The sequence below is a fragment of the Vombatus ursinus genome, unplaced genomic scaffold (assembly GCF_900497805.2).
Source record: "Vombatus ursinus unplaced genomic scaffold, bare-nosed wombat genome assembly UNPS02014779.1, whole genome shotgun sequence".
Taxonomy (NCBI): Eukaryota; Metazoa; Chordata; class Mammalia; order Diprotodontia; family Vombatidae; genus Vombatus; species Vombatus ursinus.
The window spans coordinates 42,327,829-42,353,300 of NW_020954557.1; the positions used below are offsets into that span (position 1 = coordinate 42,327,829).

Sequence of the window (25,472 nt, forward strand, 5' to 3'; positions counted from 1 at the left end):
TGTGTGTGTGTGTGTGTGGAGGGGAGTTAATAGTCTTCATAAAGATGAGTTTTTCTCTGGTCTCTTTCTATCCCCTGCTCCTCAGGTTTTTTTTTTTTTAAATTTGTCCCACCCACCAGTCTATTATTTTTATATTGTTAATCATTATTTCTAATTTAATGGGACACAGACTAGAAGAGAAAGATTTGTTTGATTAGAAAAGCTATTTATAGTTTCTCAAAACAGAACTGATCCATTTTATTACTCATTTCAATATTAAATAATCATATTGTTTGTCTCAAGAGTGATAATATTGTTAGTTTGTGGTATTACTTGATTGCTTCCCTATATCAATTACTTTGTGCAATGGTCCTTCCTGAAACACTTATAATTTCTTTAATTTTAGTTTGGGACCCTTGAAGTCAACCATGGGTTCATTTCTTATCTTGATGAGTTTTTTAATATGACAAAAGATTGTCAAATTATCTTCTCTTCTTAGAGCAAATTTTAGTTCTAAGGAAAAGTTCACATTTTTTTAAAAAAATCAAACAGGGAAATGTAAGATCTTCTACCAGTATATAATTCTAGCCTGAATTATCCAAACCTGTATTTCCCAATTGATGTGAAAAGTTAATTTTCAGATATGCTGATTTACTTCAGGGTACTATATGTACACATATTTATATATCTGCATGTTTGTCTTTAAATTTTATGTTACTAATAAAATAAAATTGTGATTTAAGGTCATGTTTTCATTGAAGAGCTTACCTAAATGAAAAATAGAGAAGCACAAACCACCAGTGCTTTGATTTATTTTATACTGTTGTAGTAGATGATAAAAACAAATTTACCTCATAGACTAGTCATTTATATTTCATAATGTTTGCAAAATATCTTTTTTCCCCAAAGTCCTATCTTTTTTCCCCAAAGTCCTATAAATATATTTATTTAAAGTTGTTAAAATTAGAATAAAATAACCCTTTTCATTTTTCTCAAACTGTGAAGACTAGGAAATTTAAGCCATTACTTAATCATTTGCTTTATCAGCTTAGTTTTGTCAGTGAATCTCCCCCTTTCCCCCTTTTTCTGTTCCAGAATTCTTTTAACTTCCAGAGGAGAAACTTATCATTAGCATGAAAAAGAAGTAAAAACATGTTTTCTTTTGCATATTGTACTCAAGTAAAATACTTTAAAATGTAGTATTCAATTTAATGCAATATAAGTTATGGAACATGAAAATCATTTACAAATCTTGGTAGACTTGGTAGAAAGAAAGAAAGGGAACTAGAACCACTTTACATGATATTGTGTGTGTGTGTGTGTGTGTGTGTGTGTGTGTGTGTATGAAATGAAATTGCTTTTATGGTCAAAGAGAAAACAAGTTTCACAAGAGGAACCAAATTCTAAAGCAATAAAGTGCATGTATACTTGGATAGTGACAATAAACTGCCAGTCTCTAGTAGATAAGGTTTGGAGAGTCACAAATTTAAGGGGAAAAAGTCAGTATGAAAATATTCTATGCAGTGCCATAAAAACTATAAGCCATTAAAACCATAAAAAAAATTGTCTTTTTCATATTGATAGAACTTATGACTGTAATAGGAATTGATAATCAGATTTAACTTCATTTTTAAAAAAATTTAAATGATGGATATCATGGCTGGAAGGAAGTGGGAGCCACCAATTCTTGATGACAAATCTTTAACAATTTAAAAGATGAAGTTACTTAATTCTACCAGTTTATTTAGTCTTTCTCAGAATTTGCTCATGAGTTTAAGAAATACAACAGTAGTTCTTAGGAGCGTTTTGTTTTTGCTGAATGTGAAATTAGATTTTGCTTTGGGTCTTCCTGTTATGTGGCTTATTTTAGTTCAGAGCTTACATTTTCTTTTTACTGACAGCTACATAAAGTAATTATTTCCATTGTATGTAATAGTCTGATCTTGACAATTTTCCCCATATATTCAGTGAGGAAGAATTTGTGAGGAGAGAAATTAAGTTAAATAAGTGGCCTCTAGCATTTGCAGAGAAGAACTAGTTTTAATTTACCCACAGTCTTGTGATTCCTGGAGATGGGGAAGGAACACTACTAGCTAATCTCTCTTTGTTGTTGGGAATTTAAGCAAATATACACTTCAATAAAATTAGTTCTCTCCTAACTAATAAAAAACAATTTCATTGTATTTTTATATACAGGCATTTATACATACCGTCATGTAAAGTGGTTCTAGTTTCCTTTCTCCCTGGAAAGTCTACAAAGGGTGCTGGTAGCAGCAGCTTACTTGGAGATATAGCAGGTAAAGGTTTAAGAACACAAATTTACATAATAGAATGGGATCTCAAAAGCCATGCAGGCTATTGGGATTCTTCTACAAATTTCTTGACAGTTACCTTGCCGGTCCTTGAAGACCTTCAGTGAATAGAAACCCAATACCAGTATACCGCATTTGTCATATAGCTCTAATCATTGAAATAATTTTCTGTACAAAGAACTTGAATTGACTTAAGAAAGTTCTACCTTTTATTCTAGGCTCTTCCTTCTGGGGCTTAGGAGAATAAGTCTTAATACCTTTTCCATACAATACTTTTTAAATACTTTAGGATAACTGTCATATCCTCATTAAGCCATCTCTTTTCCAGTTTAAACACCTATGTTTTGTTAAATTGATTTTCATGTGGCATGGCCTTCAATCCCTTCACTGTTACATCCTCTTTCTCTAGATATAGTTATCAATGATATCCCTAGAATGTAGCAACCAGATGTATACAGTGTTCATTATTGTCATCTGGCCAAGGCATAGTACAAGTGGGCTATCATCATCATCATCATCTCCTCCTCCTCCTCCTCCTCCTCCTCCTCCTCCTCCTTTCTCCTTCTCCTTCTTCCTCTCCTTCTTCCTCTTCCCCTTCCCCTTCTCCTTCTCCTTCCCATTCTTCTTCTTCTTCTTCTTCTTCTTCCTAAAATGGAATTAGCATTTTTGGCTGTCTTATTGTTTACTCAGTGAATGTGCAGTGCACTGAAGTCAGTCATAGAAAGTATTGTCCAGCCACCTTCACCCCCTGTATTTTTAAAATTGAAATTCCACCTCAGCAGATGTGGCCCATCATTCCAGCATTTGGCAGGTGCTTAATAAATTCTTATTCCCTTACACTCCCCTCCTCTTTTTTCTCTGATTTCTTTGGGGATATAAGCTTAGTAGTGGTATAGCAGGGTCAGAGAATATTCAGAGTTTGATAACTTTCTGTGCATAGTTCCATATTGCTTTCCAGAATGACTAGAATAATTAGCAGCTCCACCAAAATGCACTAGGATACCTATTTTCCAAGCCCTCCACTCTTTTAATGTGGTAGCTGCTAGATTTTATGTGATCCTGGCTGTGGCTCCGTTGTATTTGAATGGCTGCTTAAAGTACTTTCTCTTTAATGTGGGAGCTCTGGAAATTGGCTGTAATATTCCTGAGAGTTTTTATTTGGGGATCTCTTTCAGGTGGTGATCAGTAGATTCTTTCAGTTTCTTTTTTAACTTCTTGTTCTAGTCCATCCAGACAGTTTTCCTTGATAAATTCCTAAAATATGATGTCTAGGTTCTTTCTTTGATCGTGGCTTTCAGGTAATTCAATAATTCTTAAATTATCTCTTCATAGTCTGTTTTCCAGGTCAGTTGTAGTTCCCAGTGAGATTTCACATTTTCTTCTGTTTTTTTTTTCCTCATTCTTTTGACTTTGTTTTATTGTTTCATGATGTTTCATGGAGTCATTAGCTTCTACTTGCTCAATTCTATTTTTTATCTTTTGAATATTTTTCTTTTATTTTTTTTCTCAGTTACATGTAAAATACTATTTATTTTTTATAATTTTTGAATTCCTAATTCCCTCTCTCATTCCCTCCCTTCCACCATCCTTGAGAAGGCAGGTATTTGATACACATTATACATGTGTAATCATACAAAACATTTTGATAATAGCCATATTACAAAAGAGAACATAGACAGAAGTGGAATAAAAAACTCAGAAAAATAAAAAATTTTAAAATATGCTTTGATTTTCATTCTGACTTCATCAGTTCTTTCTCATCATAAGTCCTTCAGAACTGTCTAGGATCATTGTATTGCTGAGAATTGTTTCATAGTTGATTATTTTACGTACATACATACATACATACATACATACATATCTGTGTGTGTTTATTGCTGTCGCTTTGTACGATGATCTCCTGGCTCTGCTCACATCACTTTGTATCAGTTCATATAAGTTTTCACTGATTTTTCTGAAACTGTCTTGTTTGACATTTCTTATAGCACAATTAGTATTCTATCACAATCATATATCATAACTTGTTCAGCCATTCCCCAATTGATGGGTATAAATTCCCCTTCAATTTTCAGTTCTTTGCCACCACAAAAAGAGCTGCTATAAATATTTTTGTATGTATAGGACCTTTTTCCTTTTTCTTTGCTCTTTTTGGGGTACAGATCTAGTAGTGGTATTGCTGGATCAAAAACTATGCACAGTTTTTATAGCCCTTAGGGCATAATTTCTGTTCTCCAGATCGCTTGGATCAGTTCATAATTCCACCAACAGTATTTTAATTTCCCAATTTTTCCACATCCCCTCCAATATTTGTTGTTTTCCTTTTCTGTCAAATAAGCCAATCTAATAGGTATGAGGTGGTACTTCAGAGTTGTTTTAATTTGTATTTCTTAATCAATAATGATTTAGAGCATTTTTTTTGTATGACTATAGATAGCATTGATTACTTCTTCTGAAAGCACCTGTTCCTAGTTTTTTAACTGTTTATCAATTGGGAAATGACTTGTATTCTTATCAGTTTGACTAAGTTCTCTATATATTTGAGAAATGATGCCTTTATCAGAGAAATTTGCTGTCAGACTTTTTCCCTCACTTTCCTGCTTTCCTTCTAATCTTGGCTACATTGATTTTGTTTGTGCAAATCCTTTTTCATTTGATGTAATCAAAATTATCCATTTTACATCCGATAATCCTCTCTATGTCTTGTTTGGTCATAAATTCTTCCGTTATCCACAGATCTGACAGGTCTCTATTCTTATTTTTAAGTGATTATTTTCTTCTCTCTCGTTTTCCATTTGGCCAATTCTATTTTTTAAGGTGTTATTTTCTTCAATATTTTTTGTGCCTCTTTTATCAAGTTTTTAATTATCTTTTTGTAATTTTCTTTCTTTGCTGTCATTATCTATTTATTTCTCTACCACTTTTATTTGATTTTGAAAATAATTTTTTAGGAGTTGTGAAATGATCCAGCACCATTTTGGAGAGTAATTTGGGGCTATGCCAAAAGGGCTATAAAATTGTTCATACCCTTTGACCCAGCAATACCACTTCTAAGTCTGTATCCCAAAGAGATTATAAGGAAAAGGACCCACATGTACCAAAAATATTTATAGCAGCTCTTCTTGTGATGGCAAAGAACTGGAAATTGAGGGGATGCTGATCAATTGGGGAATAGCTAAACAAGTTGTGATATATGAATATAATGGAATAATATTGTACTATAAGAAATGATGAGCAGGCAGACTTCAAAAAAACTTGGCAAGGCTTACATGAACTGATGCAGAGTGAAATGAGCAGAACCAGGAGAACAACAGCCACATTATGGGATGACTGATTGTGATAGACTTGGCTCTTCACAGCATGCAAGAATCTAAGACAACTCCAAAAGATTCATGGTAGAAATTGCTATCCACACTCAGAGAAAGAAATACGGAGTCTGAATGCAGTTGGAAGCATGCTATTTGCTCTCCTTTTCCTTTGTTGTTTTGTTTTATTGCTTCATTCTCATGGTTCCTTCCGTTAGTTCTAATTGTTCTTTACATTTTGACTAATGGGAAAATATGCTTAACGTGAATGTGTATATATGTAGAACCTATATTGGATTGTATGCTGTCTTGGGGAGGTGTGGGAGGGAAGAAAATTTAAAACTCAAAATCTTATGGAAATGAATGTTTAAAACTAAAAATAAATAAAATAATTTTTTTTTTTAGCTCTTCTAGGAATTCTTCTTGTACTTGTGTCCAATTCACATTTTTCTTTGAGGTTTTGCTTGTGGCTGTTTTGACTTCATTGTCTTCTGAGTTTGTATCTTTATCTTCCCTTTCACCATAGTAGATTTTTATGGTCAGGTTCTTTTTATTGTTGTTTCTTTATTTTTCCATCCTTTTTCTTGATTTTGAACTTCATGTTAATTTTGGGCTTTCCCGGTATGCTGGTGGGGATGTGTATGTGTGGTGTGTGTGATTGTCTCAAGCTTCAGACTTTTTTATACTGGTGTTTTCAGAGCTAGTTCTGGGGGTGTGGATGTTTCCAGTGCTTCGAAGTTGGTGTGATGTGGGGCAAGGTGTGGTCACTGATCTCTTGGACTGGAATCTGGGCCTTACCCATTAAGGGCATTTGATCCCTTGAAATTACAGTCAGTACTTCTCCTCAGGGCCGCTCCTCTGTTAGGATGGGAAGTTGTATTATTTTTGAGGGTTCTTGACCCCTTGGAGGCCAGAAAGAACACTGCCCCTTAGGGCGTCCACTCCCTCTTGACAGAAATTGAGTCTCTCTGCGCTTGAACTGTGATCCAGAAGTGCTTATAGGCAATGGAGTTACCAGTGTCTCTGTCCTGTATCCAGTGCTAGCTATGGGGTACCCTGTCATCTGTTTTTGACCACTTTCCAACTCCCCTACTGTCTCTGGCTTGAAAGCTCTCAAAGCTGTTTCTGTTTCTGTCACCACCACCTAGTCCCACCACTGGCATCCAGGCAGGCTCTGGGCCAGCCTGCTTCACTGTATCACAGATTTCTCTTTCTAACCTCCTTTGTCGTCTTGGCCTGGAAGAATGTTTCACTCTGATCTTTTGTTGGCTCTGCCACTCCAGAATTTGATTTGAGGCATTATTTTAAAGTTGTTTGGAGGGGAATGTTGAAAGAACTCAACTTTCTCTACTCTGCCATCTTGGCTATATACCCTAGAAGTCAGTATGCTTATTTTCCTATAGCCTCTCTAATATTTGTCATTTTACTTTTCTGACATCTTTTACAATCTGGTGGATATAAGGCAGAACTTCAGAGTTGCATTAATTTCTCTTTCTCTTTGTTCAGTTACTTTTTCAGTTGTGTCCAAGTCTTCGTGACACCATTTGGTGTTTTCTTGACAAAAATACCAGATTGGTTTGCCATTTCCTTTTCCAGCTCTTTTTATGGATGAGGAACTGAGGCTAACAGGGTTATGTGACTTGTCCAAGGTCACACATTTAATAAGTGTCTGAGGCCATATTTGAAGTCAGGAAGATGAGTCTTTCTGACTCCAGGCCAGGCATTCTTTCTACTGCACCACCTACTTGCTCTAAATTCCTCTGTTAGCAATTTAGAGTATTTTCTCTCTGTTTTGGTTGTTGGTAACTTTGATTTCTTCCTTTGATAATTGCCTTTATATGTCCTATGACCATTTATCTATTTGGCAGTGCATCTCAGTGTAGTGTATTTGAATCAATTACTTATATATCTTTATTAGGTAAACTTGTTGCAAAGTTTTTCCCTCTCAGTTATATATTTCCCTTCTGTTTTTTACTTCATTAGATTTGTTTGTACAAAAAACTTTAATTTTATAAAATCAAAATTATTTTTATCTCCCCATTCCTTTCCCTGAAGCCATGCAACAATGAATTTATTTTAAAAATAAAAAAAAAAATAGCTAGCACTTACATGATATTTTAAGGTTTGCACATCACCTTACAAATATTATCTCATTTGATCCTTACAACAACCCTGGGAGATTGGTGCTATCATTATCTCCTTTTTACCAGTGAGGAAATTAAGGTACTTTAAGGCAATTAAGTAACCTACCCAGGGTTATGCTACTAGTGTGTGTTTGAGGCTGGATTTGAATTCAAGTGTTCCTAAATCCAGATCCAATGCTTTAATCCTCTGTGCCACCTAGAGAAAAACCAGCAAAACCATTCAATATCTCAAAAAAATCTGAGTTATATATACATTGTTCCACACCTGTGGAAACCCTGTTCTCCCAGACACAAAAGGAGGGGAGTGGGGTCTTCTTATATTTTTTCTTTAGGAATAATAAAAATGTTATTAAAAAAAAAGAATATGAAGGAGAGGGAATGATTGAATGGACAGCTTCCCATAGGACTTGCGAGGGAACAGGGTCAATCCCATACATAAAGGGATTAGCCTTGAAAAGGAGTAGACTCATCTCTTCATCAGAGACGAGAAAAATGATTTGTGTGACCCAGAAAATTGTAAGAAACAAGTTAGGAAGGATAGGAGGGAGGGCTTTGGGGGAAAGACACTAAATTCAGTTTTGGAGATGTCCAGTAGGTAGGTGGAGATGCTTGGCTGTAGGGGAGGGAAAATGTCAGGGCTAGACGTTATAGTCTCTTAATATATGACTATAATAATTTTTTATTTGACTTTTTCTTTCTTAATTTTATCTTTTTTTTTTTTTTAAGTAGATCAAATCCTACCAAAGCATACTCTCCTACCTCACATTCACAAATATTTAGGCCAGGGATGGGGAACCTACAGCCTCAAGGCCACATGTTGCCTGCTAGGTCCTCAAGTGCAGCCCTTTAACTGAATCCAAACTTCACTGAACAAATCCCCTTAATAAAAGGGTTTGTTCTGTAAAACTTGGACTCATTCAAAAGGCCACACCCTAGGACCTAGAAGGCCACTTGCGGCCTCCTGGGTGCAAGTTCCCCACCCCTGATTTAGGCTCATTACAAGTTAATCTTAGGCTATCCCTTGAATTTGAAGGATAGTGGTGCTAGCTGCATTTGTCTTTACACTTTCTCTTGCCTTGTTTTTCCTTGTGAACCGTGGCATATATTTTTAGGAATAACATGCTTGGTTTAGAGGTCTGTTACGTGGTTATGGAATAGAACAAACACTCATTTGGGTATCTAATTTTGTTTCATTTTAGAATCAAATCTGAACTTGGCGACCTTCTCTGAGAAGTTAATTTACTAGTCTAGGGTAATATAGCCACTGTATGTCAGAGGCAGGACTTTACCTCGTGTCTGTTTACCTCGTGTCTGACTGTTAGGCCAGCTTTCTCTCTATCGTGAGGCATATTTGTGAGGGACTACTAATGAGATTTTGAGAAAGTAAAAGGCAAATTTTTTCCTAATATTATTTTTCCCTTACCTGCATTTCCCTCCTCCAAACCTGTAGTGTTTTTTTTTTTTAAGCAATGTCTAAATCTTTTGTTTAATATTAACTTATATCATTGTAAGCCAGGTCTAACTAAATTGTACCTCTATTGATGGTCTGAATAATTTCACTTTGAGAGGAAAACTGCCCATATTTGTTAATTTATAGAAAAAGCAAAGTGTTATTTCTAACATATATGGAGAATATTTTATTTTTCAGTGTTTTAAGAGTATGGAAAATGTTAACTGGTTTTATATGAAGTTTAATCATTCTATAGTAATAATAATAATAATAATATCCCAAAGAAATGAAGCTTTGTTTTTAAAATGGTGTTTAAATATTAAATCTTATTTTGTGCCAGTCTTTACTGCAGTGAAATTTATATATGGATTTATTATGCTTATCTGCCTACTACTGCTTTCTGTTTAAAATAATTCTTATTTGTTCATTTTAGGATACTGTTCTTTATCTGGTAATTTGAGAAAATCCTAGTTGAATTATGTTGCCACATTATGTCTTCAATAGGGCATAAAGTCAGTACACATGCTTCAGTAATATCTGGTTGTTTTACCCTTATGTTTCCAGTTGGCAATTTCAAATTATGGCTTCAACTGCACTTTAAATATGTGATAATAGCATGTGTTCCTAATAAGGGCCAGTACCATTTTGTTCATATAGTGTGAATGGTTGTCACTCATATATGACAAATGCACCTTCATCTGCTTCTTTGATAGCCCCCTAAAAACCATACCCTCAAATCAGACCGATGAAATTAGCTGCTGTGTAAATTGTGTGTCTGAGTGGTTCATTATCTAATCACCGTCAGAACCACAGTGATAAAGTAGATTGAAGCAGAGAAGAGGTCTGCCAGATGATTTCAGGCCTTGTCTCCTCCCCCCACCCCTACTCCCCAAAATCTGTTTTCCTTAGAAACCTTAATGGTACCGTTCAGAACTTAAGAATTCCTTGCTGGAATTCGAGATGTTTAAATGTTCAAAATGTGGAGCAACATTCCTATAACTTAGTAAAATTCTCATTTTAAAGTTTATAATTTTGTCTCTTTGAATCTGTTTTTTACTTGCTAAACTCACTTGTTTTGAGGTACTTTGTTTATAAATTTAATGCACAATAATACTAAATTGGGATAAAATATATCATGAATCAAAATAGAATTCAAAATACTAAGTATAGTTTTGATTGACTTGCAAAGAATTTTACATTTATAGTTATTCTTATTTTGTTGTATATCATTTATAAGCTAAATTTCTTCACTCTTTGATATGTTTTAGGATCATTTGAAGATGATGACATTACTCACATCGAAGGAAGTGTAGATCCTGTTCGAGATATAGAAATAATACATGAAGAGCTTCGACTTAAAGATGAGGAAATGATAATGCCCATAATAGATAAACTAGAAAAGGTGGCTGTGAGAGGAGGAGACAAGAAATTAAAACCTGAATATGTAAGTAAAAGTATGTAGTTATTTTGTATTCAGTTTCTGTGCTCCATTTTGTTAAAGATATGCCATCCCACGTGTCCAGTGTTCCGCATGTACTTGTGATCAAAGGTCATGGGATAATTCTATGAAAAATCATTGAAGTAGAACTGCATTGTTTGTCGGTAATCTAAAGTCTTGGTGACAGGTTAATTAAAGTGTTGTTTCTGAGCTACTTTTAGTTAAAGTGGCGTGAGTTTTTTTTTTTTTTTAAACCATTAACCGAGTGAATATTATATGAATAATTTTATATTAAGATTTCAAGAAGTGTGACTCAGTATCTGTTTTTCAGAAATAATTTGTTTGGGAAGCTAGCCATTTATTCTTAATGAAGCTCAAAAGTAGAAAGAGAAGGCTAGGTATTTGGAAAAAAATGTAAGCATATGTTTTCCCTACAAAGTAATGATCACAGAACTTGAAAATTGAAAGGCAACTTAATGGCATTCTGGTTACAAAAGGTCCTAGTCAGGAACCCCACTATAACATAGCTAGTAAATTTCTCTGGGCCAAGTGACTTGAATTCATCAAGGGCAGTTTGATGCTCTCTTGCTACCTTCTTATTTTGAGAACTCCCCTCCTGATCTTTAATTTCCAATGCAAAGCTCCTTTTACCTTAGCAGAGAAAAGATAAACAAAATGTGAATTGAACAGCTCTACCTTCTTTCTTTGATTAGCTATCATCTGGTCCACCCCAAATACAGTTCCTTTCCCTCTTTTTTCTTCCGGTGTAGCTTTTAAAAACTCCTTTTTCTTGTCTTCACTAGCCTCAGTTCATTATGAGCTTTAACATTATTGACACTATTTTTATATGCACATACTATGCTTTATCAATCCCCTTTATCTGGCCTTGATTCCATCTTTTGTATGTACATGCATACACATGTACATACATATAATGTGTAGACATATGTGTATACTCGTGTATATACACACACATGTCTCTTGAGATAAATTTGCTTTTTCTTCTCAATGGAATTTCCCTTGTGTATTAAGAATTTTATTCTGGAGCCACTTCTGCTTCTCTTGGACTGGTTTCTCCTATACTGTTTTACTTTGGGATTCTACCTATCTTTTGAAATTTGTGTTTCTGAAGTGTTAGGTGTGTGTCAGGCTATGCTTGGATTTTTTCTTTCTTTCTTTTCTTTTTTTTAAATTACAAACTCTGGCAGTCCCCTATTGTATTGGAAGCTTCTTGAGGGCAGCGGCTGTCTTTTGCCTCTTTTTTGTATTCCTAATACTTAACATAGTGGCTGTCACATAGTGGGCACTTAATAAATGCTTATTAATTGACCAGGAAGGAGTGGTCACTTCGCTCTAGAGTTTCTATCAGTCATTTCCACCTCAGCAGCACATTATTTCATGTTAATGAGCATCAGTTCCAGAATAGAATTTCTCTTCTTTGGTTCTTCCATATTTTGAAGGATGATATTCTCATTAATTCAAGTTAAGAAGTTATTAGCCACTCTTCTTTTGGCACCAAGTTCAAATCCCAGCAAGTCACTTAACTTCTCTTAACTTCGGTTTCTTCTGTAAAATGAGACTGGACTTTAAATCCAGTCTAAGGTCTCTTTAGTTATAGTTCTTTAAGCCTGTTATCTTAGGAAAATCTCATTATTATTTTTAAAGTGTACTAGATACTGCCCTTTCAAAACCACACAGTTCTTTTAAAGATCATCAGGATAGGGGGGAATGGATTTTGATCTTGTTGGAGGGTGTACCTAAATTAGTGAGTTTATGGATCTATTGGAATATTTGAGAATTTCTTTTAATCCTGTTTTGATCCTTGGTTTGAGGCAACTTGGAATTAAACAATTAAACTGTACATCATCTTTTGCTCTTGAATATCTTGCTCCCCTGCCCAGTTACCCCTTATGCATGGCCAAACGTAACCTTAGCTCATTCCTACAATATATTCCTCTTGACCTGCTCATTTGGCTACTGAGTAGAGCTGTGTAGAAATTCATGGAAACCTGGTGACTGAGCCAACTACAGATTTATGTTAACTTGCCTCAATTGTCCCCTCACTAAAACAAGGCAGTCCTTTTAGTCATAAGTAATTCTGTTTCCCACTTCTAACACAACTTTTTTTTTTTTTTTTTTTTTGGTGAGAAGTGACTTGCCCAGAGTCACACAGCTAGTGAGTGTTATGTGTCTGAAGTCGTATTTGAACTCAGGTCCTCCTGACTCTAGGGCTGGTGCTTATCCACTGAGCTACCTAGCTGCCCCTCACAGCATTTTTTTTAAAAAGGGTATTTTTTTTCCCCTCTTCTTCTCAAGCCTCCCTTTCCAAGCTTAAGAAAATAGGGGCCATTCATTTTGTACAACCTTTAATCTCTTCCTAAATGCTTACTTCTCTTTTGTTGCTTCTAAGCACAGCCAGATCTTTCTTTTTATAGACTCTATCCTGTCAAACTATTATCCTATACCTCAGTCAGTCTATTAATAAAGTATTTATTAAGCACTTAATATGTATAATGAAAAGTGCTCAGCACTCTGAATGAGAAGACTCAAGTGAAATAGTCCATACCCTAAAGGAGCTTACATTCTAACAAGGGGGAGATAATAGGTACACAGGTATATAGAAAACATTTGCAAAAAGCTAACTTTGGAGGGGAAGTGGCAGTTGGGGAACCAGGTAAGCCCTTATGCAGAAGGTATCTCCTTTTTTCAGCCAAACTCCTGGACAGAATTGTCGGCACTTATGACCTCTGCTTTTCTTCTCACTCCTCAGACCTCCGTATTCTGGATTGTACGCTGGATTTGATCACTCAACTGAAACTATTCTCTCCAAGTTATCTTTGATCTTGTGTTGCCACAATCCAATGTCCTTTTCTCAATCTTTATCTTTCTTGACTTATGTTTAGCATTTGACAATGTTGACCACTCTTGCCTGGATACTCAGTCCTCTGAGTTTTGGTGACATTGATAGCTGGTTCTTTTTTAGTCTTTTTTTTTTCCCCTCCCTGGGACCATCAACCATATCATACCTTATGGGTGAACCTCAAAACTCTTACCTTGGGTCATCTCCTATTGCATTCACTATTTCATGAGACTTCATCAGCTCACAGGCATCTCTATGTGGAGGATTTGCATATCTATATATGCAGCCTGAGTCTCTTTCCTGATCCCAAGTACATTATCACTGGCTATTAGATATTTGAAAGTAGATGTACTGTAGGCATCTCAGTATCATCTTGTCTGAAATCCTTTCTCCCATTTTCTGACCTTCATTCTTTCTTCTGAGGATACTACTACTCTTCAAGTCACTCAAGTTCACATCCTCACTGTAATGCTCAACTTTTTACTCTTGACTGTCCCCCATGTATCCAGTCATTTGTTATCCCACATCCATTCCATTCTTTCTAGTCTCATTTTTTTCCTTAATTCAGGCTTCATTACTACCTGCCTGGACTATTGCAATAACCTCTTATTTATTCTCCCTTCTTCAGGTTTCTCTTTATGCCAATGCATCCTCCATATAACTGCCAAAGTGATTTTCTTAAAATGCAAGTCTGAATGTTTTAGTTCTTTACTTAATAGGTGCCAGTGGCTTTCCCTCATTTCTACTGTAAAATATAAGCTTCTTTGTTTGGTAACTAAAGCTCTTTACAACCTGTCCCCAAACTACCTTTTCAGCCTGATTGCATGTTATTCCCCTTCATGTACTTTTTTTTCTTTTGCTTCTATCCTTAGTGCCTGGCACACAGTAGGCACTTAAAAAATACTTGTGATTTTCTGATTCATAGTACATAAACTACTGAACCCTTTCTTCCCCAACTCCCTTTAAAAACCCAAAAGAATGGAAGGGAGGAAAAACCCTCGCAACAAGCATTCTTCAAACACAGTGAATTGACAGAGTGGCCATATCCAAAAATGTATGTCTCTTTTAACTTGAGTCTATCACCCCCTTAGGTTGTAGGTAACATGCTTGATCCTAGGTTCCCTGGAGACATGGTTAGTCATTGAATTGATCAGAATGCTTAAGTCCTTCAGACCTGTTTTTCTTTACAGTGTTGTCAGTGTATTAATTATTCTCCTTCATACCACATTAATTTAATATTAGGTAGGATTCTCTTGATATTGTTTCTTTTGTTATTTTTTATAGTCTAGAAGTATTCCGTTATATTCATATACCATAATCTGTTCAGGCATTCCAGTTGTTAGGGCCTCCCTTAGATTCTAGTTGTTTATCTTCCTTTTAGTCCTCTCTCCACCCCCTTTTTCAGAGTCAGAAAGTTTGCATGCTTTTGACTGTTCCCTCTCTAGTGTTATTCTTCCTGTTATCCACCTTCCCTATCCCTGCTCATATTCCTACCCTATCCCTGCTTGTGTTCCTAATGAACTTGATAGATTTCTACACCAAAAGTATGTGTGTCCAGTCCTTCTTTGACCATTTCAAGTAAGAATGAGATTAATCTGTTCTCTTACCTCGTCCCTTCCACCATCTTGGTATATTCTTCTCATATGCCTTTATTATGAGAAACAGCATGTTCCTTTCTTCTTCCTTCCTATACTAGTGTATTACTTTTACCCTCTTCCCTTTCCCCTTTTCAACTCCCCCAAATAGAACCAATCCACCCTCCAGGACCTCTGTTTTTCTTATTTAACTCCCTCAATACCCTTTGAAGACATTAAGGTTATGAAGGGACACTTGGTTTTCCCTTCCAATTAAAATGGTAGCACTCCATCATTATATAGTTCCTTCTAGTTGCTCAAATAAAATTACCTTTCTGTATTTCTCTGTAATCTTGTGTTTGTATTTCAAAGTTTCTTTTCAGCTTTGCTTTTTTCATCAGGAGTGCTCAAAAGTCCTCTATTCCCTTAAAAATTTTTTCTTTATTTTTTTTTTACTGGATTTTTTTTTCTTTACTGGATTATATGAAACTTTGCAGGGTAATTATTCTTGGTTTCAAGCCTATATCTTTTTTGGATTTTGGAATTTTATGTTGGGCTCTGTTACTCCTAGAAACTGGGGTGAAGAGTCTTCTGGTATAAGTAGACCGGACTAACGGAATAGGTTTTTGCATAGTTCATGTCCTTAGTACAAATTTGAAACAAAAACCTGAGGGGAGCCAAGATCCTAGAGTGGAAGGAAAAATTAGAATCTAGCTCTTTGCCCACACCTTTTCACTAAAGATCTAGAGAATTCCCTAGAATGAATTCTGTTCAGAAAAGCCAAGAAGAAGTCACAGTGATTTATATTTCCAGACCAGGGCATCTTGGGGAGACAAAAAGAGAGATCTAAGGACATTGGGACAGGTACTGGCCAAGAGCATGCATGCATAGCATGCACATTCCAGCCCCCAGTGGGTTGAGAATGAGCACCAGGTCACGAAGCATAGGGTAGAAAGGGATCACGGGGATCCCTGAGCAAATGCTGGGACCAGTAATGGGTGCTATCTGTCATCTCTGTCACCTACCACCCAATGCCAAGTCATAGATCTAGGAAAGAGAGGACCAAGTTCCAGAAACAAAGAGTAGCTGTAGGGCTGTGATCCCTGGAGTAGAGCAGAGCATTCCAGACCAAAAGGGGAGCCTACAGTTTAGTCTCTCTGAACCTGAAGAGCCTCCTGATATTACTTATTAGTGGCTGAGTCAAGCATGAGTCTGTTGAAACTCCCAGCAAGAAACAAACCTAGGTCAAGAACGGACAGAGCTCAGGAGGGTAGGGAACAGACCTCCCTTCAGATCGTACCACTGTGGGAGCACTGAAATCTGGGAGATCCTGAGCTAGAGTTAATGAAAGCAGCAGAAGGACAGAAGAAGACAGACGCTCAGTCCAGTCATCTCTCACCTCCTTCCAGAAGTGTGTAGTGCCCAACATTAACATAAAATTTAAAGTCAAGGAGTAGACTGGAAGAACAAGAAAACAAAAATAGAACCCAATCATAAGACCTATTATGGCTGCAGGCAAACTAAAGACCCAAACATAGGAGGAGAGAATGACTTGAAAAAAAATCAACGAGCTAAGACTTAAAGGATAATGAAAGTTTGGACAGAAGTCCAACAGGAATTACTAGAAGAACTAAAGCAGGAGAAGGAGCTAAAAATTATTTTTAAAAAGGAAGTGAGAACAAAAAAAGAAAGAATAGGAAAAGAGGCAAGAGCTAGGTGGGGGGGGGGATTATGAAAAGGGAATTAACAGCTTGGAAAAAGAGGTCTAATACCTTACTGAAGAAAATAACTGCATAATAATTGAATTGGCCAAATCAAAGCCAGTATTTCATGAGACATCTAGAAATAGTAACACAAAGTAAAAAGACTGAAAAAATAGAATAAATATGAACTATATCATAGGAAAAATAGCTGACTAATTTCTGTAATGAATATTGATGCATACATTTATTAGCACAGACAATACAGATTTATATTACAAAGATCATACATATGACCAAGCCAGATTTATACCAAGAAAGCAGATCTGGGTTCAATATGAGGAAAACTATAAGCATAACTGACTATATTGACAACAAAACCAGCAAAAATTATATGAGTATTCAACTAGATGCAGAAAAGGCTTTTGACAAAATCCAGCACTCATTCCTGTCAAAAACACTAGAAAGCATAAGAATAAATAGCTCTTTCATTAAAATGATAAGTATTATTTCTCTAAAGAACAAGCATCACCTGTGGTAGGGATTGACCAGAAACATTTCCAGTAAGATCAGGGTCAAGCAAGGATATCCATTTTTACCATCACTATTCAGTATTATACTAGAAATGTTAGTATTATAGCATTTACAATGCTATAGCATACAACACAAAAAAGAAAGTAAAAGAATAAGCACAAAGAGGAAATAAAGCTATTACTTGTTGTAGATGGTGGTTTATTTAAAGATCCTTGGAGAGTCAAATAACAAACTAATCAAAACAATTTACAACTTCCACAAAATTGCAACATATATAAAATAAACCTTGCACAAATCAATAATACTTTTTGTATTACCAGTTAAATCCGTCAGGAAGAGATAGAAAAAAATTCCATTTTAAATTACTGCAGACAGTATAAAATACTTGGGAATCTACCTGCCAAGAGATACACAGTAACAATGTGAACACAATTATAAAATACCCTTCACACAAATAAAGACAGATCTACATGGAAAAATATTAATTACTAATGGATAGGTCAAGCCAATATTAAAAAAAAATGACAGTTTTTTTTTATTTACTTATTAAGTGCCATACCAGTCAAACTATCAATGAATTACTTTATGTAGGAAGAAAAAAATAATAAGAAAATTCAACTACAGGAATAGAAAGCCAGGGATATCAAGAGAATAAATTTAAAAAAAAAAGGGAAGGAAGAGAGGGCCCAGCAATACCAGACCTCAAGTTATACTATAAAGCTGTAATCATCAAAACAATTTAGCACTTGGTGAGAAGTAGAGGTTGATCAGTGGAATAGATTAGGTCAATGATGTACAGAGGCAAATGAGCACAGTGACTTAGTGTGTGATAAACCTAAAGATCCCATCTTTTTGGGCAACAATTCACTATATAGCAAAAACTTTTAGATAAACTGAAAAGCAATCTGGCACAAATGAGGTATAGGCCAGTAGCTCACAGTGTATATACCAAGATAAGCTCAAGTGAGTACATGATTTAGATATAAAAGATTGACATGAAAAGCAGATTAGTAGAAAATGGAAGAAAATACCTGTTACATCTTTGAATAGGGGAAGACTTCATGATGAAGAAATAGAAAGGTTCACAGGAGGTAAAGTGGATAATTTCGATTACATAAAATTAAAATGTTTTTGCACAAATAAAATCAATACAGCTAAAATTAGAGGAAAAGCAGGAGACTGGGGGGAAAATCTTTGCAGCAGGTTTCTCTGATAAAGGTCTTATTTCTAAAATATATAGGGAATTGAGTCAAATTTACAAGAAAAAGCCTTTCCCCAGTGGAAAAAATTGTCAAAGGATATGAATAGGCAATTTTTAGAGGAAGAAATCTAAGGTGTCAATAGCCATATGAAAACATGCTAATAATTAGAGAAAGGCAAAATTAAAATAACTCTGTGGTACCGCCTCACATCCATCAGTTTGATTCAAATGACAGAAAAAGAAAATAACAAATGCTGTTGGGGCTATGGGAGAACAGGTACATTAAACCACTGTTTAATGGTGGAGTTGTGAACCAAACATTCTGGAAAGCAATTTGAAACTACCTGCATAAAGCTGTTGAAGCATGCATACTCTTTTCCCCAGCAATAGTGCTACTAGGTAGCAGAGAGATCTAAGCAGAAGGAAAATGGCAAATTGTCCTACTTGATATTTACTAATGTCAGTTACCTCTTCTGACTCCTTGGCTTTTCATAGGCTATCTTTTATATCCATACTGTTCTCTTTCCTTATTTCCTCTTTTGCCAGCTTCTTTGGGAAGATTTTTCTGATCTCTCTTCACCCCTTTTGTGAAGTATTCTTTGCTTGTCTTTGTAAATTTTGGGTCTTCTTTCCCCCTTAGGAAAGCTTAAGTTCCATGAGGTCTGGGAGGGGTTTAAATTTTTTGTTTGCTTCCCCATTGCCTAGCATAGTCCTTTGCACATAAATCTTGAATGAATGAATGTATGAAACCAAACTCAATAACTTCAGTGCAAAACTGGGAATAGATAAGGGTGGTAAGGATTATATTGGAAAATATGTGTCAGAAAAAAAATGAGACCAAAGATTTGCAGACTACACAGAAGCCTTACATCTTTATATCATGAATACTGTCTTTAAGAAATGAACCAATATGACAAATAATTGGAAATTAAGGGGATTCCCATCAGTTGGAGAATGGCTGAACAAGTGGTGGTATATGATTGTGATGGAATATTATTGTGCTACAAGAAATGACAAGCAGGATGGTTTCAGAAAAACCTGGGAAGTCTTTTATGAAGTGATGCAAACTAAAGTGAGCAGAACCAGGAGAACATTGTACACAATAACAGCAGTATTATAAAGTGATCATCTATGAACAACTTAGCTACTGTGATCAAGACAGTGATCCAAGACAGTTCCAAAGGACCCCTGATGTAAAATGCTATCCACTTCCAGAGAAAGAGAACTAATGAACTCTGTGTGCAAATCGGAAAAAACAACCTTTTTAAAAAAGAGCTTTTTAAAAAAAAAAACAACTTTTTTTTTGCAACATGGCTAATATGGAAATACATTTTGTATGACTGCACATGTAAAATTGATATAATATTGCTTGCCATTTCAAAGAGTTGAGGAGGGGCAGGAAAGAGGGAGAGAATTCAAAACTCAAGAATTTTAAAAAATGAATGTTAATAATTAAAAAAATTAATTGGGAAATAATTAATGAAATAAAAATACATTTACAAAAAGAAATTAACCAGTAGGCACTAGACATATTGCCAAATAACATCACAGAAAATGGCATTAATTATATTTTAGGACACAAGAAAACTTGTCATTGATGTGGGAGTAGTATGGTCATATGCAGAAAGAGTTTAAAGAAAGTTTGGCAAGAGATCAAACAAATTGAAATCATCTGAATGATATTAAAAGATGTAAGTAGAAGAGGATAATAAGCAAAATATATTTACACCATCAAGAACAGTGGAGATACCACTCGTGCTATAATATCACAGTTACAGATATACTTATAGAGCATAGGTTCTGAAAGTGGTAATACAGCTCCCTCAGGAGCACAGGAGGTAGTAGCCTTGGGTGCATTTGGGGGGGGGTGTTGAATAAAAATAACAGGGCAGTGGAAGCATAAAGAAAGAAGAAAATTTTGAAAAATCATTTGTACATTTCATCTGTTGTGTAACAGAGTTAAAGTCATGATTATTATGTTATTTTCCAAATAAACACAGAGAATGCAAGTTGAAGTTATAACCCATCAGTGGTCAAGTCCATTGACAGGTCTTAACAAGCAAGTGTCGGCCAGTGAGCATCAAGAAGTCCAGCATGCATCGGCAGGAATATGTGTGTGTGTAGTGACTTGCTTATAATACAATACTGTGTGATTACATGATGCAATATTGTGTCATCAAAATTTCAGTGCAGGACAAAAACACAAATTTACAATAAATTATTAAATTTAAGATGTGAATTTTATATATACATAATTTTTGAAGTTACACAGATTTCAAAAAAACCATTAAAAGGGTTAAAGACAGTAGATTTCCAGGGTGGTGCTGAGTAAGTTTTTTTTTAAGGGGGTGGTAAGTCAAATAAGTTTGGGAAACTCTGTTATAGAGCAAGTAAAAGTGGAACTAACAAGAATGAAGAAAACACACATCAAGTGCACATTGAGGAGATACATACTAGGGGCAATAGAACTATGAAGAGGTTGTGGGGTCAAGTCACAGTTTACCTAAAGGGAGGGGAATATACTAAAGGCATGGAAAAAATCTTAGATCTTGTTAATATTGAAGAAAGGTAACTGTGGGAACATCAGTATGTATGCCTACTTTCCATTCTATACCAAGTTATATTCTATAATATGCTACATATTTTCTATTTCACAATTGGCAGAAAGATGTGGATGTATTTATCATTTGTTAATTATAACACACTAGTGTGCTGATCTTCTTACAGCATCTCCAACATTAATTGTTCCAATCTTTTCTCATTTTGCTAATTTTCTGAGTATGAGGTAAAACCTAGGAATTGTTTTGATTTGCCTTCTTCTTATTCTTAGTGATTTAGAGCATGGATATGTCTATTAATAGTTTAAATCTTCACTTGAGGATTGTTTGTTCATGTCTTTTGACCACTTTTCTATTGAGGAATGCCTTTTGGTCTTAAATATCTGGAAGTCATCCATGGTCATGGTTATCAAAGTCATCTTGGATATCAAATCCTTATCTGAGAAAATTGATACAAAAATTTCCCCCCTCATTTGACTACTTCCCTTTTTGACACAGATGCATTAAGTTTGTGCAGAAGCTTTTTAAATTTTGTGTAATCTGAGTTATCTGTTTTATATTTTGTAGTTGCCTCTACCCTTTATTTGGTTAAAAATACATCTCCCAGGGATGGTGGTGGCTCATATCTATCTGTAATTCTGCTACAGAGGAGGTTAAAGCTGGTATATCCCTCAAGTTCAGGAATTCTGAATAGGGCTACAGTTGATTAGGTGTCCTTATAAAGTCCAGTACCAGTAAGGTGAGCTGCGGGGAGACCAGGTTGCCTAAGGAGGGGCGAATTGGCCCAGGTCAGAAAATGAGTAGGTCAAAGCTACTGTCCCAAGCTGTACTGGAATATGGCCTCATGAGTGGTTGCCGTACCACCAATCTGAGTGAGATAGAGAGATGGAGCAAATCGTTTTGATGAATTCTGCTTTGTACTACAGTGTGAGATCTGATACTATCTCAGCGCCCTTTGTTTCTACTTTTTTCATTTTAGTTGAGATTTTTGACCTTATTTTTTTTGTTCCTCCATATAAATTTTGTTAGTTTTCTAGCTCTATAAAATAGTCTCTTGGTAGTTTCACTGGTATGGCACTGAATAAATTTAGAGAGTATTTTTGTTATATTGGCAATGCTTAACCAGAAGCAGTTAGTATTTCTCTATTTAGGTAGGTCTAACTTTATTTTGATAAAGTATTATATAGTTATACTTATGCAGTTCTGGTGGGTATCTTGGTTATTATGTGTAGTACAAAGCAGTATTAATCAAAACTATTTGATACTACTTAAAAATAAAATTGGTCTGTCTGTGGAACAGATTAGGTACAAAATACACAGAAGGAAGCAAACACAGTAGCCTAGTGTTTATTAAATGCAAAGACCCCAGTTACTGAGGTAAAGACTTAGTATTAAACAAAAACCCCTGAGAAAACCGGTAAGCAGTTTGTCAGGCATTGGCTATAGACAATACCACACAGCATATACCAAAGTAAGTTCCCAGTATAAGCATAACTTAGATATAAATGGTGATATAAACAAAGTATAGCATCAAGGAAGAAATTACCTTTCTCAGCTATAGGTAGGAAAGAGTTCATAATCAAAGAAAGGATAGAGAGGATTAGAGAATTTAAAAGACAATTTTCATTACATAAAATTAAAATGTTATTATACAAACAATATCACTGCAAATAAAATTTAAAAATCCTCATCACAAGTTCTTCTGATAATGATCTTATCCACACTATATATGGAACTGATATAAATAAGAGTCATTCCCCAATTGGTAGTGGTTAAACAACAGGCGTTTTTTGGGGGGGGGGGGTTAGGCAATGGTGTTAAGTGACTTGCCCAGAGTCACACAGCTCATAAGTGTTACATATCTGAGGCTGAATTTGAACTCAGGTCCTCCTGAGTCCAGGGCCAGTGCTCTATCCACTGCGCCACCTAGCTGCCCCTATTTTCTTTTAAAAAACATACATTTTGAGGCAGCTAGGTGGCGCAGTAGATAGAGCACCGGTCCTGAAATGAGGACCTGAGTTCAAATCCGTCTTCAGACCAGACACTTGACATTTACTAGCTGTGTGACCCTGGGCACGTCACTTAACCTCAACTGCCTAAAAAACAAAACAAAACAAACAAACAAACAAAAAACAACATACATTTTATTGATATATTTTGTTTTTCCCATCACCCAAAAATTTCCCAATATCCTTTTTATAACTGAGAATGTTTTTTAAAGAAAAGAAAAAGAGGGAGAAAAAAAAGTCAGCAAAATCCATGCATCAAAAAAAATCTCAAAAAATATGCAGGGTGCCATTATTGTAGACCTTCTGTCTCTGCCAGTGAACATAATGGGGATGTCTTCTCATTTCCCTTCTTTGAGGCTGTTCTTGTTTGTAATTTTGCAACCATTCCGTTTTGATTGTTTTCCATTTACCTTGTTTTGGTTATTGTATAAATTGTCTTCTTGGCTGTGCTTACCTGTATATATCTTGTTTGTATGTAGTTGTTTGTATCTCCCACATTACAGTATGAACTTTTTGACAACAGAAACTGTCTTTTGCCCTTCTTTGTATCCTAGTGCTTTGCACAGTGCTTAGAACATAGTAGGCCCTTAATAACTTCTTGTTGACTGACTGACTGACTGATTGACTGATACAGCCAGGCTTGCCCTTTAGGAAAACTGGCAGCTAAGCTCAGAATGTACATTGTATAGATGAGAGAGTTGAGGCAGGGAGACCGATTAGTAGACTATTGTAATAGTATAGAACCTGAATTAAGTTGGTGATCATGTGAATGGAAAGAAGGTGACAGATTCAAGAGATGTTGCAGAGCAGAAGCTAGAACATTTGGCAACTGATTGGGTATTTGGAGTTAAGGAAATTGAGGAATTGAGGATGACATCTGGTATACAAACCTGGGTGACAGGAAGGATGTTGGCTCTCTTGACAGAAATGGATAGTCAAGCCAAAACAGATTACTCTGTCATTCCACAGATATGTTTCATACTTTCATGTCTCCATGTTGGTGCAAAAGCTTTTTTCTATGTCTATACTTCTCCCCTCAACTTCATCCCTACTCACTGGAATCCTCAGTGTCCAGGCTGTATTTTGTATTATACTGACTTGTGAATATGCCTTATCTGTCTTTCCATGCTTTATATTGGGAAGAACACTCTCTCTGGAGTTGGACATTCCAGGTTCCAATTGTGACTGTTGCTTAGGGGAAATTGCTTAACCAACACTTGACCTCAGTTTCCTCATATATGAAATTGTCACATATGGCCTCTGAGGATTAGATGACCTCTAAGGTCTACTTTACCTCTAGATCCATGCTCCCAGCATCCTTATGTAATTTCTTCATAGAGAGTGACTAAGTCTTTGCAGCCTTACGCCCAGAATACTTGGGAAGATCAAATGAGATAATATTTGTAAAGTACTTGCAAAGTTTAAAGCAACATATATATATTGGTTATCATCTTACAACCCCTTTGTCTTGATATCCCTAAATTTTCTTGAAGGGATCTCTTGCCTTTCCCATTCTGTTGTTTCTTCTATTTCTTTGCATTGCTCTAAGAAAACCTTCTTATCTCTCCTTGATATTCTCAGAATTTTGCATTCACTTGCATATATCCTTCCCTTTCTCCTTTACCTTTTGGTTTCCTTCTTTCCTCAGCTATTTGTAAAGCCTCATCAGATAGCCATTTTGCTTCCTTGTTCTTTTTCTTTGGAACTTTTTTTTTCTTAATGCCTCCTGTACAATATTGTGAATCTGTATTCACAGTTCCTTTACTTCATATTTATAAAAGATATTATTTAGATCATGTCTATATGGTCTGATGGTTTCCCCTGCTTCCTTCAAGTTAAGTCTCAATTTGCAATAAGAAGATCATGATCTGAACCACAGTCAGCTCCAGGTGTTGTTTTAACTGACTGTATGGAGCTTCTCCACCTTTGGCTGCAAGGTATACAATCAGTCTGATTAATATATTGACCATCTGGTGATGTCCACATGTGGACATGTTGAAAAAGAGTTTGTTATGACTAGTGTTTTATCCTGACAAAACTCTATTAGTCTCTGTCCTGCTTCATTTTATATTCCAAAGCCAAATTTGTTTGGTATTCCAATTATCTTTTGATTTCCTGCGTTAGCATTCCAATCCCCTGTGATGAATGTTGCATCTTTTTTTGGTGTTATTTCTAGAAGATGTTGTAGGTATCCATAGAACTGATCAACTTTGGCCTCTTTGGCATCTGTGGTTGGAGCACAGATTTGTATTACTGTGATATTAAACTGTTTTTGCCTTGGATTTGGACAGATATCATTCTATCATTTCTGGGATTATATCCCAGTACTGCTTTTCTCACCCTTTTTATTGACTATGAGGGCTACTACATTTCTTCGAAGGGATTCTTGCCCGTAGTATGTAATGATCACC

General features: G+C 35.6%; 1 protein-coding gene across 1 annotated transcript in view; it reads left to right on the top strand.

The window, feature by feature from the left end:
- Positions 1 to 25,472, top strand: part of OLA1 (Obg like ATPase 1) — a 256,707-nt gene that overhangs the window by 144,952 nt on the left and 86,283 nt on the right. The window contains exon 5 of the mRNA XM_027865668.1: positions 10,456 to 10,631. Within this exon, the coding sequence (XP_027721469.1) occupies positions 10,456 to 10,631 (176 nt within the window). The remainder of the gene's footprint in view (positions 1 to 10,455; positions 10,632 to 25,472) is intronic.